The 19,058-nt window shown below is 36.1% G+C and overlaps 1 protein-coding gene across 1 annotated transcript in view; it reads right to left on the bottom strand.

The window, feature by feature from the left end:
- LOC311183681 (ankyrin repeat domain-containing protein 26-like) overlaps positions 1-19,058 on the bottom strand; it is a gene marked incomplete at its 3' end in the record, with an annotated part of 69,195 nt that overhangs the window by 25,845 nt on the left and 24,292 nt on the right. The window contains exons 8-11 of the mRNA XM_084253226.1: positions 14,900-15,052; positions 12,923-12,951; positions 5,778-5,935; positions 1,731-1,898 (exon numbers count right to left, since the gene is read on the bottom strand). Of these exons, the coding sequence (XP_084109352.1) occupies positions 1,731-1,898; positions 5,778-5,935; positions 12,923-12,951; positions 14,900-15,052 (508 nt within the window). The remainder of the gene's footprint in view (positions 1-1,730; positions 1,899-5,777; positions 5,936-12,922; positions 12,952-14,899; positions 15,053-19,058) is intronic.

Below are 19,058 nucleotides of genomic sequence, written 5' to 3'. Positions count from 1 at the left end.
TTTATCATGCATTCACCATCTACTTATTAAGTACATAATATGTATTGATGACACTGTTGGAAACTTGGCTTTCATACTTTAGAACTTCATCTCAAAACAATAATCTGTGATAAACTGTTAATAGTTTTTTTTTTCTATTGTATATAAAATACTCCTCTTTGTCCCCAGATCTAAACAACTACAAAGGTTAACACAAGCTGATAAACTTTGGAGTGCCTTACAAAATCAGCTATGATGATGATACCATCAAAGGCACTAGAATATCTAGAATCACCAAAGAATGATCAAATTCTAATCAGTATGGCCTAAGTGTTTTATATTTATTATGATATAATATTTTTAAACTGTGTATAATAATAGTGCCGCGGACCAGCACAGCGAAGGACGATGAGGCCGTCTCAGGGTTGAGAGATTGCGCAGGGTGGTCAGGGATTCGATGAATAAATGACACACAGACACACTTCAAGAGAGTGAAAATCTGAGTGCGTCTTTATTAAGCTAGTGGTCAGTATATATATGTTTTTCTAAAAGCATAGGAACAGTGAACATTAAAGAGATCAGTTTGCTCATAGATTTAGCTTAATTGACAGGGCAGTGATTTATGTCCGAAGTTACATCTGGACCTAGCCTCATTCCTAATTGGACAGGCTATAAATTCTTTCTACTGTTCTATATAATTATTTTCTAGTTGCACTAACTATCATAATTAATTGTCATGGGTGAATTTATTTTATAATGCAGTTAATATCAAAGGTACTAAAGTTAAGCACATAATAGAAAGATTATTAAACTAACAATTCTATTATAACACAGTGTTTAGTAATGCTTCATTTGCATTAACCTAATTATTAAATTAGGTATGTTTTTTTAATTAGCAATCAATGACCAGAAAAAGGAAAGATTTTAGAAAGACAGTTGTAGCAGAATAAAGTTTGTGGTCCTTGAGAAAGCGAGATAAGGTTCCAGGTGGTCAGCATTTCTTTTAATCATCTTTGTGGCAGCTTCTGGTGGTCATTATTTCTTGACAGGCATTCGGCTTCTCTGCATCTTAGGGAGTTTGCTGTTCTCCCCCTGCGCGCATGGTTCCTTGCCCACGCCGGACCTCAGGGACCATGGCAACAGCCATTAGCCCTGAGGGTCACTGCAGGGGGGGGTGCAGCATAATAGAATATTAAAGAAATCATCTGTATATTCAATTATTTGAGAATAATCCACTTCAGAACCAATTCTAAACAAACTCTCAGCATAAAAATAAATATGAAGAGAAGTGCTAAGGACAATTTGTTTACTATAATCTTTAAAAGATAATATCATACAATCAGCAAGCTCCTAAGCCTGGAAAGTCATAACACACACACTTAGATATGTCCTTTTCCACAGGACTATTTCCAAGCACAGGAAACATGTCCTAAAACCTCCCATCTCATCATAAAAGAAATTCCTTGAACTCCACATTCATGTGTCATCAGTTTCTCTATTGCCTCTCCCAGTAAATATTCTTCTCTAAAGGAGCTGCTCGCACTTACTCACTACTGTGTAACTTCAAGGCACTAATTATTGAAATGGATCTTCCTCAGAGTCAAGGGTCCCCCTCCTCACCATTCAGGAGACTGTCTGACATAGCTGAGGATTGCTTTGGGTTATATCACTACAAGGTGCTGTTTTATTTCCAGAAAAGTCATCACTGCTAATATTCCTTTCCTTAGCAATAGAGAATTTATAGGTCTTACCTTCCATCATCCCAATCTATTTCACTTAAACTGCTGTCATCAGTTATTTGAAGCATACCACCAGCAAGTAAGGCAGCCTTCTCAACCATTGGTGGAATCACAGGTTCTTTTGATGTCCTTTTTTTAATTTCTTTTTTCTTTCCTTCCTTCATATGCATGCCAGGATCTCTATTTTAAAGAAATCCATTAAGAAGTCAATGTTTTATAGTAATTCTACTGATAATAAAAAAATTATTTTTGTAAAATTCCAACTTTTTAAAAAATGTATGTGTGTGTGTGTGTGTGTGTGTACATATACATTACATCATTGTTTATTTTTGTACACTGATTTCTTCTCTCGGGTGTAGTCCCCATAAATTCCTACCACCAAGTCACCTGTGAACTATCACCATAGTGTCTTAGGCTCATGCCCAACCCCGTTTAAATTTTTTTGAGATTTATTTCATTTATTTATGCATACAAGAACTGGGGTGTAGGCCAGGGGTGTGGGGGGTTGTGGGAGGATTCACCAGAGACAGTGGGGAGCAGAACTGGCAGATGTACTGAAATACACTGCTGAGGGGAGAAGTGAGCAAGGGAGGAGAGGTCTGTTGTGCCATGTGGGTCAGCCCCCAGGCCAGGGATTGAGCTGAGACTTTAACCCCTGCATCACCAAGAAGGCCCTGTTGCCAGTGGTAGCTCACTGTGGTTTTGATTTGTACTTCCCTGATTATAAGTGATGCTGAACATTTTTTTCATATACCTGTTGGCCATTTGCATTTTCTCTTTGGAAAAGTGTCTTTTTAGCTCTTCTGCCCATTTGTTGATGGAAAGGTTTGCTTTGTTTTTGTTGAGTTGTGGGAACTCTTTGTAGATCTTTGTGACCAGTCCCTTATCAGTTGTATGGAATGCAAATGTTTTCTCCCAATCAGTAGGGTGTCTCTTTGTTTTGGTTATTGTCTATTTTGCTGACCTTTTTAGTTTGATGTAATCTCAGCAACATGTTTATCTTTTCCTTCACTTTCTTTTCTTCTGGGGATGAGCTTTTAAAGATGTTTCTGAGATGTATGTCATATAGTGTTTTGCCTATATTTTCTCCTATATATTTTATGGTTTCAGTTCTTCCATGCAAGTTTTTTTTATCCATTTTGAGTTGGTTTTTGTGTATGCTGTGAGGTAGTAGTCTAGTTTTATTCTTCTGCATGTGGTGGTTCAGCTTTCCCAGCATCATTTATTGAACAAAGTATCCTATACCATTGCATATTCTTTGCTCCTTTGTCAAAAATTAGTTGTCCATATATGTGTGGATTTATTTCTGGGTTTTCAATTCAATTCCATTGGTCTGTGTGTCTGTTTTGTTCCAGTGCCATGCTGTTTTAATTATTAAGGATTTGTAATAGAGTTTGAAGTCGGGGCATGTGATACCTTTTTAGTCAGGAGAGCTTTGGCTAGTCAAGGTTTTTTTGTGATTCCATATGAATTTCATCAATATTTGTTCTATTTCTTTGAAGAATGCCATTGAAAATTTTATTGTAACTGCATTGAATCTGTAAATTTCTTTTAGTAGCTTGGCCATTTTGATGTTAGTTCTTCCAATCCATGATCAGGGGATGTCTTTCCATTTCTTTGTATCTTTTTTTCTTTTAATAATGTTTTATAATTCTCTTTATATAGGCACCCTCCTTTGTTAGGTTTATTCCCAGGTATTTGATTTTTTTGGGTATAATTGTAGATGGGATGATTTTCTTGATTTCCTCTTCTTATTGATTGTTTGCAAATAGGGAGGCTACTGATTTTTGTGTGTTGATTTCCTATCCTGCTACTTTACTAAACAGGTTCATTATTTTAATCAGTTTTTCGGTAGAGTTTCTAGGATTCTCTATGTATATTATCATATAATCTGCAAATAGTGATAGTTTTACTTCTTCTTTCCCTATTTGGATTCCTTGTATGTCTTTTTCTTGCCTTATTGCTCTGGCTAGGACTTCCAGTATTAAATTGAAAAACAATGGTGAGAGTGGACGTCCTTGTCTTGTTCCAGATCTTAAAAGGAAAGCTTTTATCATATATGGGTTTGTCAACTATAGCTTTTATTATATTCAGGTATGTTCCTTCTATTCATAGATTCGAGGGCCTTCATCACAAATGGATATTGAACTTTGTCAAATTCTTTCTCAACATCTATTGATGTGCTGAATTACATTAATTGATTTTTTTTAAGATTTATTTATGCATACAAGAACTGGAGTACAGGCCAGAGGCACGGGGGGGTGGAAGGATCCACCAGAGATAGAGTGGGGAAAAAAACAGGCAGATTGACTGCAATACACTGCTGAGAGGAGCAGCAAGTGAGTCAGGAGAGGTCTCTTGCACCATGTGGGTAGCTCCCTGCCCGGGGATCGAAGTCATGCTGCAGTGGCTGCGGATTGCCTTATAGGTTGCGTCTTAACCCCTGAGCCACCAGGGAGGCCTGCATTAATTGATTTTTGGATGTTGAACCATCCTTGTGCCCTTGGAATAAATCCCACTTGGTCATGGTATATTGTCTTTTTGATGCATTGTTGCATTCTGTTTGCTAAGATTTTCTTGAGAATTTTTGTGTCATTATTCATTAGGGTTATTGGCCTGTAGTTTAAAATTCCAACTCTTATCTCAATTCATTTATTGATTCACAAAAAAGTTATGACGTACCACATAAAAAAGGAAATGTGTTCTTTTCCTCTAAGACAGATATTCAATTATGATACAATAGGAATATCAGAGTTGACACATGAAAAGTTGTGAGCACAAGGAAGACTTTACAGAATAGGTAAAATAAACAGAATTCACCACCAGGAAAGGAAATGGGAGAGAAAGCCATTATAATTAGAGATTGCATCGTGAGCACAAATATTAGGCACACTACAGTTAGGTGCTTCCTAAGAAGTTTAGAAGTATAAAATACATTTTTGAAACAATAAATCTGTTCAGTAAAGTTACAGGCTACAATAGCAACATACCAAAATCATTTGTGTCCTTATTTGCAAACAATGAACTAGAAAAGAAAGATTTCAAGAAAACACTCCTGGTTATTATCACATGAAAAGAAATAAATACCTAGGAATAAACATAACAAAAAAAGGTAAAAACAAACAAGAAACCTGTACATTGAAAACTATGGAAGAATCAACACTGTCAAATGGCCATCTTACCCAAAACAATATATAGATTCAATGTAATCTCTATCAAAGTTTTACTGGAATTTTTCAATGGTACAAATATTATAAAAATTTAATTGGATACCACAAAAGGCCCCAAATAGCCAAAGGAATGCTGACAAAAACAGAAGAATGGAGTTACCACCTAAATTTTAAACAAAACCACAAAGCTCTAGCAGCCAAAAATGTTTTAGCATGGTACTGGAATAAAAATACTCACAGACCAATGGAGTAGAATACAGAGCCCAGAAATAAACTCACACTTATATTGACCATTAATCTACAACAAAAGAGCCAAGAGTACACAATGAGGACAGGAAAATCTCTTCAATAAGTGGTGGTGGGAAAGCTGGACAGCTATAAGCAAAAGATTGAAAGTAGACCATTATCTCCACCATACACAAAAGTTAACTCAAAATGGATTAAAGATTAGGGTGTAAGACCTGAAACTATAATATATGTAGTAGAAAACACAGACAAACTCCCTAGAACATTGACTTCAGGAATATCTTTGGACTTGATTTCATTAATAAGGAAAACAAAAGCAAAAATAAACAAATGAGAATCCATCCAATTAAAAGGCTTCCACACAGTGAAAGAAACTATCACAAAAATGAAAGCACCCAACCTTGTGGAAGAAAATATCTGCACACTATAAGGGGCTAATCCAAGATCTACAAAGAACTCATACAACTTAACAAAAAGAAAACTATCCAATCAACAAATGGATAGAAGAGCTAGTCATTGTTCTAAAGAAGACACATATCTGTAGTGAAAATACAAAATTTGTTAATTGTGACATTGGTTCAAATTAGAATTTGTTTGTAGGAAAATAGCAGTGACCTACTGTAAAATAGCATGACAGGTTTACCTCTCAGAATCTTCATTCCTTGTTATAGGAAACAGCTGGTTATCCACCTTCCCACTCTTTCTTCGTTGAATAAATCCATCAAAGGCATCAGCAGCATCATATATGTTTTCTGACAATTCAATTTTACTACTTTTATGCTGCTCCTTTGCTCCTTCCACCTTTAATGAAAGTTTGATATTAAGGAAAATGTTATTTCCTTATTCATCAAAAAGAATTTTTGTTGTCATTAATTTTACCCTTTAACTCAGTCTGTCATGACTGCAATAAATACAAATATTGTTGTGCTTGCTTTACTTTTATCATTACAGGTCACCGAAAGTTTTGTAAATTCTGCTTCACACAGAGTAAAAGAAGAATTTTCTCAGATTTCTAAAAGGACATTCTTAGTGTGCTTATTCACAGCCACTCTCACATTTTCGCTCTGTTTGGCACCTGGACTTTGCAGTCAGCTACCAGAGTGAGAGGAAGTGACATCATGTTGCTTCTCTTACAAAAAGGAAGATTTTCCCTTTCTGCACTGGCCTCTTCCCCCACTGCCTTTTACATTTTTTGTTTTCTTTATTATTTGGATCCATGAGATCTTAAAAAAGTGATGACATTCACACTAAATTATCAGAGCCGAAGTTTATCAGAATACAGTGAAACTGATTGTTGGTGTAGAATTCTGAAAAATGAGTGATGCTTCCCAAATTTCACCTTCAGTAACAATAAAATGTGATAGCTGGAGGATAGAGAAATAATCACCTACTTATGGTGGGAGTAAGTGAAGGAAGGCTAAAGATTTATTCACAGCGCCTAAAGTGGCATTACCCAGCACTTAATGGCACTAAAAGGGGTGGTAACTAATCTTTAAGACTGACACAGATAATTTCAACAAATTAATCAGGTAAACTAAAAGTGTGCTTTGAAATGGAATTAAATGCCTAAGCTGGGGGCTAGGGCTCATCAGCACTGTCTTTAAAAGGATAATATCTATAGATTGGTGTCTGTCTTTAAAACTCAATGCAGCTCAAAAATCAGCTTTCTCCTTCTGTTAAGGACAGGGAGCAGGGACCCCAGAACCCCAAGCCTGCCTGCTCTAAAAAGGTTCTGCCATCCGCCATATCAAGATAAAACATGAGAACTTTAATGGAAAGGAATTTTAATACAATTAGTGTGCAACAAAGAAAAGGGGAAGAATAAAGTTTCCAAACCAAGGACCCAAACTTAACCATCCCGTAGTGGGTAAAAATCTACCCAAACAGGATTGGTCCAGAGAAAGTCCTGATAGCCTGCTACAAGTCTAAAGCTCCTTCCAACAGGAACCCATAGAAAAGGATCAGAAAGAGATAAGTCTGGAAGGAAAAGAACATAACCAAAGTAAGATATTTAAAGCTGCCTTTGGTAACCTCCCCACAGCTCTCTTACCCACATCTGTTCCAACCAACCCAAGACCAAGAAGCAAGTACCGTTTCTTCGCACGTCTCTCTGCTCCAAGTGTCTTGTTCAGGTCTCCTTCTGGCTCCCCTTCCTGCTTCCTTCCTTACCCAGTCTCCTCTCCAGCTTCTCCTCCTCCCTGCACAGCTCCACCCTCCCTTGGGTGGGGCAGGGAAGCTGGAACCTCCCCTTTTCCTGGGGACCACCCTGTCACCCTTCTGATTTATTTTGCTTAGCATTCTCTTCTCCAGCTATTTTTTTTTAAAGATTTATTTATTTATGCATACAAGAGCTGGGGTACAGGCCAGAGATGCTGGGAGTGAGAGGATTCACCAGAGACAGAGCAGGGAACAGAACAGGCAGACTGACTGAAATACACTGCTGAAGGGAGCAGCAGGCGAGACAGGAGAGGTCTGCTGCACCATGAGGGTTGCTCCCTGGCCACCGGGGTTGGAACTCGTGCTGCAGAGGCTGTGGATTGCTTCACAGTGCAGTGCTTAACCCCTTGCGCCACCAGGGAGGCCCTCTCTTCTCCAGTTATTGGGGCACTGGTTGTGGGCAGCATGTGAGAACATACATTTGTAGTGGGGCTCAACCCTATAAACCCCAAAGCAGATGCAGTAATAGAAACCTACTTGACCTCAACAAACTTGCACCTGAGGAGGTGGGGCCTGCTCCTCTGAATCACACAGTTACTTAAATTCTTTAAAAATGCTCTGTTAAAGAGTGCTTAAATTCTTTAAAATTTTACTTACTAATTTCTTATGCCGGAATGACATAAGTTAGAAAGTTATTGTTTGTATCTGAATGACAAAAGGTCTCACCCTAGAAAACATAATTCTCTTAATAGCTGTTGGACTAATTTTATGACTCCATATGTTCCATGAATATAGCAGACTCTGAGGTCGATTACACTGAGATCACAAAGCAGAACAAATCTTTCATTTCAGCATCAATGACTGGTGACATGAAACTGCGAATTTTGAACCACTGGGCATGAGGACTACTTTTGCATAAATGCACCTCAGAGGCCATCGATGTGTTATTGTTCATCATCTCACCTGCTTAATCCTATGATTCAGCATTTAAATGTTATCTTTGTACTCATGTAAGGAAGTTATAAAAACAGAAGACGCAGACGATGTTCAGAAAATTTGGCCTCAATTCCAAGGATAAAGTTTAGCTCCAAGTTACTATTCATTCTAACCTCACTTTCCATTTTTAACTAGTAAAATGCTATTAAAACTAAATGTTAATTTATGATTTACTGATCTATAACATTAGACTGAAAAGATGTTATGTGAACTATGCCCCATTTATAAAGGACAGAACGAGTATGAAAGTAGAAATTTAACTTTAAACTTTTACATACCCATGGGTGGTTACTTTTGCTACTATCAAGCCTTTCTTGAACTTCCTTTGATGTCACTTCTAGGTCCAGTGTTGCCGACAAATCTATATAAGTAGTTAAAATGAACCATTTAGAATGGTTTGATAATAGAAAATAACATTTTGTTAATTGATAGTTAAATTAAGCTTACTCTATCACTGAATTTTTTTTTTCAGAAATTCTTATAATTACCTAGAAATTCAAAACCATTTGGGAGCCTCCCTGGTGGCCTAGGTGTTACATCTCAGTGCTATCACCACTAGGGCCTGAGCCCTATTGCCAGCCAGGGAGCTAACCCACATATGGCACAGCAGACCTCTCCTGTCTCGCCTGCTGCTCCCCTTAGCAATGTATTTCAGTAAATCCCCTGTTCTGCTTCCCACTTTGCCTCTGGTGAATCCTTTCATCCCCTGCCTCCCCTGCACCTCTAGCCTACACCCCAGTTCTCCTACACATGCACACATACAAACTATTTGGGAAATACTTGATTCAGCTGGGTTCAAGGGATATAAACATTTCAGAGATTCATTTCCAAATTCACCACGCAACATCAAAAAACAAAACAATCACAATTAAAACAAAAAATTAAAATAGAGTATAAACACATACAGTCACACTATAATACCTACCACATAATATTACCTTTTGAGCTACACACCAAACTTCACCCGCATTATTATTCAGTTTCCTAAATTACTGTTACTTTTCACACGTGTATAGTGTACAACATTCCTCAATCTGGAATGTTTTCTTCGATTCTGACAAAGTTCTTTTCATCTTTTTAGACTCCACTTAGGTTCACCTTGATTATGGATTATGACTCTTTCTCCAGATAAATAGGTACTTCTTTCCAAGGGGCTACTTTCATACTTTACAGATTTTTCCTTTGTAACTTCACCATCAGATCTGCAAATTATATCTTTACATGGAGTAAAAGGGATATGTGAGGGCCCCCTTTACTCCAACTCTGAAGAGGACAGTCTCTTAAATTACCTTTGCATAAACAGATTTTATATATTTCACTCAAAAATTACTGAGTTCATGCTAAGTATATGGCATTTTTAGAGATAATGACTAGCTGAGACATAAACAAGTTTCAAGGGGGTAGAGGACAGGAAAGGAGTGGGGCATGCAAGGTTGCAGCAAGATAGAGAGAAGCATAGAAAATGGTATGTATTTGTCTAAAATATAGGGATTAGTGAGGCAGGCATCAATCACCAGTGTTTAGAATGCCAGAGAAAAGGGCAGACAGAGGAAGGGACTAAAGATGGAGTTGGGCATATATCATTTTCAGATGCATTCAGATGTTTTAAAGAATGAGTAGTTTGTGGTCATATATGCTTGTCAATATCCTTCATTCAAACACAGATACCTACAATGACACATGCAATATTTACATAAAATCGTTCATGTAAACTTGAAAAAAATTAGAAATAAGAGGACTGTAACCATATTAAATACTTTAGTATACTTCTTTCCAGGCTTCAATTTTTATTGCAAAATTTACCTGATTGAAATGTTTGCACATCCTCGATTTCTACTGCCTTCATGGGAACAGAATCTTTCCCTTCAGTGGTAGGCTGGATAGATTTTTAAAAATAATTAATAAACAATGCACATTTCAAAAATCTGTAGTTAAGAATCCAAGTTAAATAAACATAATTACCACCAAGTGAGCATATTTTCCAGGAGTATCTAAAAAGCAGAAGGAACATATAATCAATTCTATGTGAATATGAAAACCAACTGTATATATTGATTTTGATTATATAATTCTTCCCCAATAATTATGTTTTTTGAGGTAAAGTTGGTTTATATAACTGTATTTGTTTTAGAGGTTATGGGTTCAAAAATACAGATGTACATATTCACACCATGCCCATCACCCAGACCCCAATCATCCTCCACCACGCTCCATTGGGCCCCTCTCCGAATCCCACTCCAGCACCCTCCCCTCTAGGTTGCCTCAGTTTTCAGTCAGATGTCATGGGCTTTTTATTGGTTTGTGCTTTTCTGACCCTTTGTTTTGTCTCTCTGTATTCCACACATTCATCTTGCCTTTACCGCTTAAGGTCATCTGTCCAAATGCTGTGAATGCTGACTGATTTGGGATTGATGGCTGTGATACAACTGGACATCTATCATCAATTTTCATATTCCAAGACCTTTGATGAGTCTCATTAGTAAACACTGAAACAGTAGAATCCCAATCTGAAAAATACAGTTTCCACTTATTAGAAAATAAATAATAAAGCAAATTTAAATACAAATTTTTTCTTCAGAGAAGCAGTTCCACATCACCCTCTCCCCCACAAACACTTTGTTTCCTCATATTTTCCATGTCCTATACTGGTCATTCACAAAGAGAAATTTAATTAACTATTTTCTCTTTTTGTTTACTTTCTAGTATTTAATTTCTAGTACTTTCCAGCGTCATGTATGATTCATTCAGGATAATCTATTCCATATTCTCTTTTCCATAAAAGTTTTGGCTATAAGTAAATAAATTCTTCATGGTGTGAATTTTCCTGTCAGCAAAATTTATGTCTAACCATTTCAGCGTAAGTATGCATGAAATTATTATGCGTGTTTCAGAGGTTTGGGTTTAAGAAACACTTTTCATGAATGGTACTACTAATTCTTGAATTACAACGAGGTGTTCTGCATGAATAACTTTAGAATTCAATTTTTATGCTTTAGATAAACATCATACCTGTATGAGAAATGATAGCCTTGTGTGACCCAATTGGAGACAATTATAAAAATTGGATCAGTCTAAGATAACACTACATTTAAAAATTGGATCAGTCTGAGATAACACTACATTCATGCATAGTGCCATGAGATAGAAAAGAATATATATTTTAAACAAAATTGTTAGATGTCTATTTCTATAGACAAGTGAAAGAAATAAAACCAAGAAATGAATAAGTAAAACTTATAAGCCCATTCATTTCATCATATGGGCACCTTTATTATTTCACAGCCATGAATCCTGTATGACTTAAACCAGCAGTCCTCAGGTATTATTGGAGAATCCCAGGAACCCCAAGATCCCTCTTTTCAGAGACACCCAAGAGGTAAAACTATTTCACAATAACATTAATGTTATTTGCCATTTTCTCTCTCATTCTCTTACAAGTGTACCATGGAGTTTTCCAAAAATATATGTGACATCATAGCTCTAATGACTAATAGAATTATGATTGTGTATGATTCTGTTTAAATTGTTCAGTTTTAATTTCTAATATTGTAAAATCACTGGGTAAATCCATTTAAACAAAAGAGTTTTGGCATTCTTAATAATTTTTAATCATATAAAAGGAACCTAAGGCAAAATAGTTTGAAAATTATTATATTAAATGATTGTGCCTACAAAATATTCTTTAAGGTATGATTGTTTCCCTCATTTTTAATAATTAAAGATACCCACACACAAATGAGACACACACATAGAGACACATATGGAGTCACATAAGAACATCTGGTCAACCTAGGTCATCAGTGTAACAACACTAAAATGAAATAAAGTTAAAACACAAATTGACATGTTATTAAATGGAATTTTAATCTATGTGAAAATCATAATTCAAATATGAATTTAAATTTTTTTAAAATCTTAGCATCTAAAGATTAAATTCTGGAAATCCTTAAGAATTAGAGTTTCAAATTCTATGGGGACTACACCTGAGAAAAGAAAGCACACACTGTAAAAAAAAAATGAAAGAAAAATGAACAGTGATGTAAAATGAAGGTCCAACAAGCCTCCAAAAAAAAGAATAATTACAGTTTCTAAAACACGAAATTTCAGGAACCAAAACATAAAGGAGAAACATCTGAGTTAAAGATCCTATGGTGGAGGACTACAGGTGTCTTGGTGGTGGGTGTTGTGTGGTAACAGACATCTAAGCAGATGTGAGCCTATATCTCTGAATCATATATATCACCTCAATAAGAAAACAATAAAGTTAAAAGAAAATTACATAAAAAATCTCTTTCTTATGCTTATAAATACCTTTCATTCAAGCATCGATACCTACAATGACACCTGCAATATTTATGTCAAATCTTTCAAGTAAGCTTGAAAAAAAATACTAATAAGAAGACTGTAATTATCAAATAATTAATTGTACTTCTTTCCAGACTTCAATTTTTATTGCAAAATTTACCTGATTGAAGCGTTTGTACATCCTCCATTTCTACTGCCTTTGTGGGAACAGAATTTCTCCCCTCGATGGCAGGCTGGAGGGATTTTGCAACAAGATGATTAATAAATAAAGCACATTTCATAAATCTGTAGTGAGTTAATAACTCGCGATAAAGAAATAAACATCATTACCTCAAAGTGAGTATATTTTCCAGGAGAATCTAAAAAGAAAAAGAACATATAATCAGTTCTGTATAAAGTCAACAGTATGTTCCTACACAGTTATGGAGCTGAATCCTCATGCTTGCCTTGAGAAGTGATTGCACTAAGTTTTGGCAGCCTGGGTTTGCTTTAGGTTACGACACTCACAAGAAATAAATATGAATCCAGGGCCTGGTGCAAGGGGTTAAGACACAAGGGGTGGTGCAAGGGGTTAAGACACAACCTATGAAGCTCTCTGCAGCCCTGGCCAGGGAGTTACCCACATGGCACAGCAGACCTCTCCTGACTCACCCGCTGCTCCCCTCAGCAGTGTACTTCAGTCAGTCTGCCTGTTCTGTTCCCCACTGTGTCTCTGGTGAATCCTCTCACCCTCCACACCTCTGGTCTATACCCCAGTTCTTGTGTACATAAATAAATAAATCTTTAAAAAAAAAGAAATATGAATCCAACATGACACTGAAGAAAAAGCTAGGTATGTAGGTTTAAGAAACAGGCAGTTAAGATTTCAAAAGTAAGATTATGTTTCAAATGATTATCACTAAAATAGAAAAAAGCACACCTAAGCCACCAAGGCGAGCAGGCTGATTGTTGGGAAGAAAAATGAAGGTTCATTAGAAGAATAATTCACAACCCTAAGAGGATAATTGTGAGAGTTTATCTTAAATGCAAGACATCGGAATCATTTCTACCATTATACCAAAGGTATTTCTCATGTTCTTCAACTTGTCCTACAACATAGAAAGTACACAGCTGTGACAACAGTACAGCTGAATGCACAACTCATTTCTCTTCAGAGAAAATGTTATGAACTGGATATCTTAGATAAACTCTTGTAGAATAATAGCTAACAAAATTATTCATTTTTTCCATACCATTGTGGGCTACCAGAGTGCCTACATTTCTTGCATCCTTCAGTTCACTTTATCCTTAAAGTTATTTGTTCTGCTTATGTAAGAAAGTATATAAAACACATTTAAGAAATAATGTATTCAAAATAATATTAATATAAATTGAAAATAATTTTAGCACTGAGGGAATAAACTTATTACTTTGGTTACTACAATGAATTTGGTTTGAATATTATGTTAGTCTGTATGAAAAAACTATCTCATCAAAAATTAACTACCTTTGAAAAATCAGCCAATCATTCTTTGTTCAAATTAGCCTCATTTGAATAACAAAAATTAATACAACACCTATTTTTGGAGCATAGTTATGAGGAGGATAAATTAGCGAGTAGCATTAACCCCAATTCTAGTATGCCCTCCTACTTCCTGTGTTCTCTGGAGCAGCATGATCTAATCTTCTGTCTCAGTGCAAATATACCAAAGTCACCTAAAATTTTCTCATCAACTCCAAAATGGCTAATCTTTTCCAACTGCATTGCTTTTATGTCTTTGTCTTTTCTAACTCCTTTGACTAGTCTGCCAATACCATGTTGAACACCACAATAGACATCCTTGTCTTATTTCTGATATTAGGGGAAACACTTTGTTTTTACCATTAAGTAGGGTTGATACCTGTGGGTTTGTCACATATGGTCTTTACCACATTGAGATATGTTGCTTTTTCCCCCAGCTTATTCAATTTATATCATCAATGGGTGCTGAATCTTGTCAAATGCTTTGTCACTATCTACTGTATAATTATATGATTTTCCCTCTATAATTATATTTACTCAGGTAAGGTTGGTTTACATCATTGTATTTGTTTTAGGGGTTACAGTTTTGAAACTACAGATGTCTATTTTCACACTATGCCCATCACTAAAACACCAATCATTCTCCATCTTGCTTCATTGGGCCCTTTCTCTGCACGCTGACTCCCACCTCGACATCTTCCCCTTTTGGCTGCCTCAGATTTATAGTCATAAGATACAGATTTTTTACTGATTTTGTCTGTTTGTTTTTTGTCTCTCTGTATTACACATACTCATCTTATCTTTACCTCTTAAGGCCGTCTGTCCAAATGCTGTCAATACCGACTGATTTGGAATCGACTGTGCTACAACTGGACAGCTATCATCAATCTTCAAATGCCAAGATCTCTGACAAGCTTCCTTATTGAGCTTCAAACTAGTAGATTCCCAATCTGAAAAGCCTGAAAATAAAGTTTTCACTTACTAGAAAGTATACAATAACGCAAATTTTAATAATGATACAAATCCATTATTTAGAGAAGCAGCCCCATTTCTTCCTCTCCCCCACAAATTACTCCCTCATATTTTCCATGTCCTTTACTTGCCATTCACATAGATAAGTTTAACTATTTTCTCTTCTTGTTTACTTTCTAGTAATACTTACAATGATTCATTCATTATTTTCCACCGCATATTCTTTTTTTCCATAAGAACTTTATTAGTAATTAAAATTTTTCAGGGCATGAATTTTCTTGCTAGCAAAATTTATTTATTTTTTTATTTTATACAAGAACCGGGGTATAGGCCAGATGCGCAGGATGGTGAGAGGATTCACCAGAGACAGAGTGGGGAACAGAACAGGCCGACTGACGAAATACACTGCTGAGGGGAGCAGCGGGCATGACAGGAGAAGTCTGCTGCACCATGTGGGACCCTCGCTGGACGGCCGGAATCAAACCCACGCTGTAGAGGCTGCAGACTGCTTCACAGCATGGCACTCAACCACCTGTACCACCAGGGGAGGCCTCATTAGCAAAATTTATGCTTAACCATTTCAGCTTAAGCATACATGAAATTATTATGTGTGTTCTAATGCCATGGATTTAAGAAAAACCTTTCATGAATGGTACTACTTTAATAAAAATCTCCTTGAATTACAATGAGATGTTCTTTATTCAGTCTATGAATATCTTCAGAATTCAATTTTTTGTTTTAGATAAACATTATACTTCAATGAGAAATGATAGGCTTGTATGTCCTAATTGTTTCCATGTAAAAACAGGATCAGTCTAGGTTGACACTATATCCAAAGCACACATAGTACTGTGAGATAGGAAAAGGATATATTTTTTCAATAAAATTGTATAGGCAAGTGAAAAAGAAGTAAGAAATGCATAACAAACTTAGGAATCTCATCATCCCTATATTGAGAGGAATCCAAGAGTGAAATCTACTTCAGAATAATGTGTGATAATAAGTAAACAGAGGAGTTTTCAAGCGAAATGATGTGGTAAAGTCATAATGGTTAATATAATGGCAATGAATGTGAATGCTTTTATCTAAAGATTTCTTTTCAATTTCTAATATAGTAAATACTGATAGAAACAACCCACTTAAATGTACTTTGGCATTCTCAATGATTTCTAATCACATAAAGGGACAACTAAGGCCAAAGGTTTCAAAAGTCCTGTATTTACTTAATGTGTATATGAATTCAAAATTTGGAAAAATCTTAAGAGTCTAATGATTAAAACCTGGGCATCACTAAGAAGTACAGTTCCAAAATAGGTATTTCAGGTACCAAAATCTAAGGTGGATACATCTAAGTAAAAGATTGCATGGTGGAAGATTCCAGTAGCTTGGTGGTGGACATCTGAACAGATGTGAACCTATACCTCTGAATCTTATATATTACCTCAATAGAAAAAAAAAATTAAAAGAAAAAATTACATTAAAAAAAACCTGTCTTATGGGCCTCCCTGGTAGTGCAAGGATTTAAGATGCAACCTATGAAGCTATCCGCAGCCACTGAAGCACGAGTTTGATCCCCAGCCAGGGAGCTACCCACATGGCACAGCAGACCTCTCCTGACTTGCCCGCTGCTACTCTCAGCAGTGTATTTCAGTCAGTCTGCCTGTTCTGTTCCCCACTCTGTCTCTGGTGAATCCTCTCACCCCCGGCACCTCTGGCCTGTACCCCAGCTCTTGTATGCATAAATAAATCTTTAAAAAAAAAATCTGTCAAAAAAAATCTGTCTTATGATTGTAAATATCTTTCAAACACATACCCACAATGACATCTGCGATATTTATGTCAAATCATTCAATTAAACTTGAAAATATATTAGAAGACTGTAATCATTTTAAATACCTTAGTATACTTCTTTCCAGACTTCAATTTCTACTGCAAAATTTACCTGACTGAAAGGTTCGTACATCTTCCATTTCTACTGCCTTCATAGTGACAGAATCTCCCCCTTTAACAGTAGGCTGAATTGATTTTGAAACAAGATGATTAATAAACAGTGTACATTTCATAAATCTTCAGTTAATAATTCAATATAAAAAATTAAAAGTTGTTACCTCCAAGTGAGTATATTTTCCAGAATCTGAAAAGCAAAAGGAACAAATAATCAGTTCTATGTAAATATGAAAGCTGACCATACGTTCATGCAGAGTTAGTATGGCGCTGAATCTTTGCATTTGGCGTTGGAAGTGACTGCTCTAGGTGTTGGTGGTTTGAGCTGGCTTTGGTTAGGACAGTCACAAGACAGAAATATGAATCCCTTATAATACTGGAAAGACAAAGAGGAAAATAGGAATAACAGGCAGGTAAGATTTTAAAACTAAGATTATGTTTCAAATGATTATAATTAAAATGGAAAAGCATGCCTAAGCCACCGAGGGAGTAGCTGATTGATGAGGAGAAAAGTAGCCCTGAGAGGATGATTGTGAGAGCTAATCTTTAGTGCAGACATCAGAATCGTTTCTACCACTATACTACAGGTGTTTCTCATGTTCTTCAACTTGTCCTGCAATGGAGGAAATTCACAGTTGTGACTCCAGTTCAGTTGAATGCACAACTCACTTTTCTTCAGAGAGAGTGCTAAGAACTGGTCATCTTGTATATTCACATGTATTCAAAACATATTCTTTTTTTCCACACCATTGTCAGCAACTGGAATGTCTACATTTCTTGCAATTCTTTATTTTTGAAGTTGCTTAATCCACTCATACAGAGAATAAGCACTGCTAAAAAATAATGTATAATAAGCTTTCAATATTGTAATGTGGCTATCAAAAAGGAAATTAAATTTTATTGCCAGAGAATTAGAGGTAAAAATCTTTAATATTTCATAATACTTTTTAATATTAACTGAAAATAATAATTTTAGCATTGAGGGAATTAACTCATTTCTTTGGTTACCAAAATGAATTTGGTTTGGTATATCATGTTAGACTGTAATGGACATTTATGAAACTGGGGCTTCCTGGTGATACAAGGGGTTAAATCTCAGCACTATGAAGCTGTTTCAGCCACTGCAGCATGAGTTTGATCCCTGGCCAGGGAAGTGACCCACACAGTACAGCAGACCTCTTCTGTCTTGTCTGCTGCTCCCCTCAGCAGTGTATTTCAGTATATCTGCCTGTTCTACTCCCCTGTCTCTGGTGAATCTTCTTGCCCCCAGCACCTCAGGCCTGCACCCCAGCTCTTGTATGCATAAATAAATAAAATAAATCTTTAAGAAAAAAGAATATTTATGAAACAGCTATTGTATCAAAAACGAGTTATCTTTTATATCATCCAGCACTTCTGTGTTTAAATTAATCACATTTGAATAATAAAAACTAATATAGCACATATTTTTGAAGGCTTATAGTTATGGGGAGGACAAATGAGTATCATTAACCCCAATTCTAGCCTGCCCTCCTGCTTCCAGTGTTCTCTGGAGCAGCCATGATCTAATCATCTTAGGGCAAATATATCGAAATCACCCAAAGTTTCCTCATCTACTTCAAAATGACTAAGCTTTTCCAAAAGCCTTTTTCTTGTCACATACCCCATGCTTTTTCCACTGCACTCTAATAGGGACCCTCTCCCCATTCTGATTCCCATCCCACCTTCCCCTTTTGGTTGTCTAATTTTTGCAATCAGATATTACAGGTTTGTTATTGGTCTGGTTTTGCTGACCCTTTATTTCTCTGTGCTTCACATATTCAACTTTTTTTTTTTTACATACTAGGGTCATTTTTCCAAATTCTGTGGATGCTGACTGATTTTTTTGATCATTGACTATGAAATAACCAGACAATTCCATATAACAGTGAAAACACCTGGTATTTGTCTGTCTGCTTCCCCTTTTATTTCTCTTAGCATTATCCTCTCTAGTTCCAACTTGTATGTTTTATATTTCCTTATGTTGATGTGGTGAATGGCATTGATACATGTGCATATGTTGAACCTACG

Source organism: Talpa europaea (genome assembly GCF_964194135.1).
Source record: "Talpa europaea genome assembly, chromosome: 14".
Lineage (NCBI taxonomy): Eukaryota > Metazoa > Chordata > Mammalia > Eulipotyphla > Talpidae > Talpa > Talpa europaea.
Note: the sequence above shows the minus strand (reverse complement) of the source record. Positions and strands in the feature narration are given on the sequence as shown.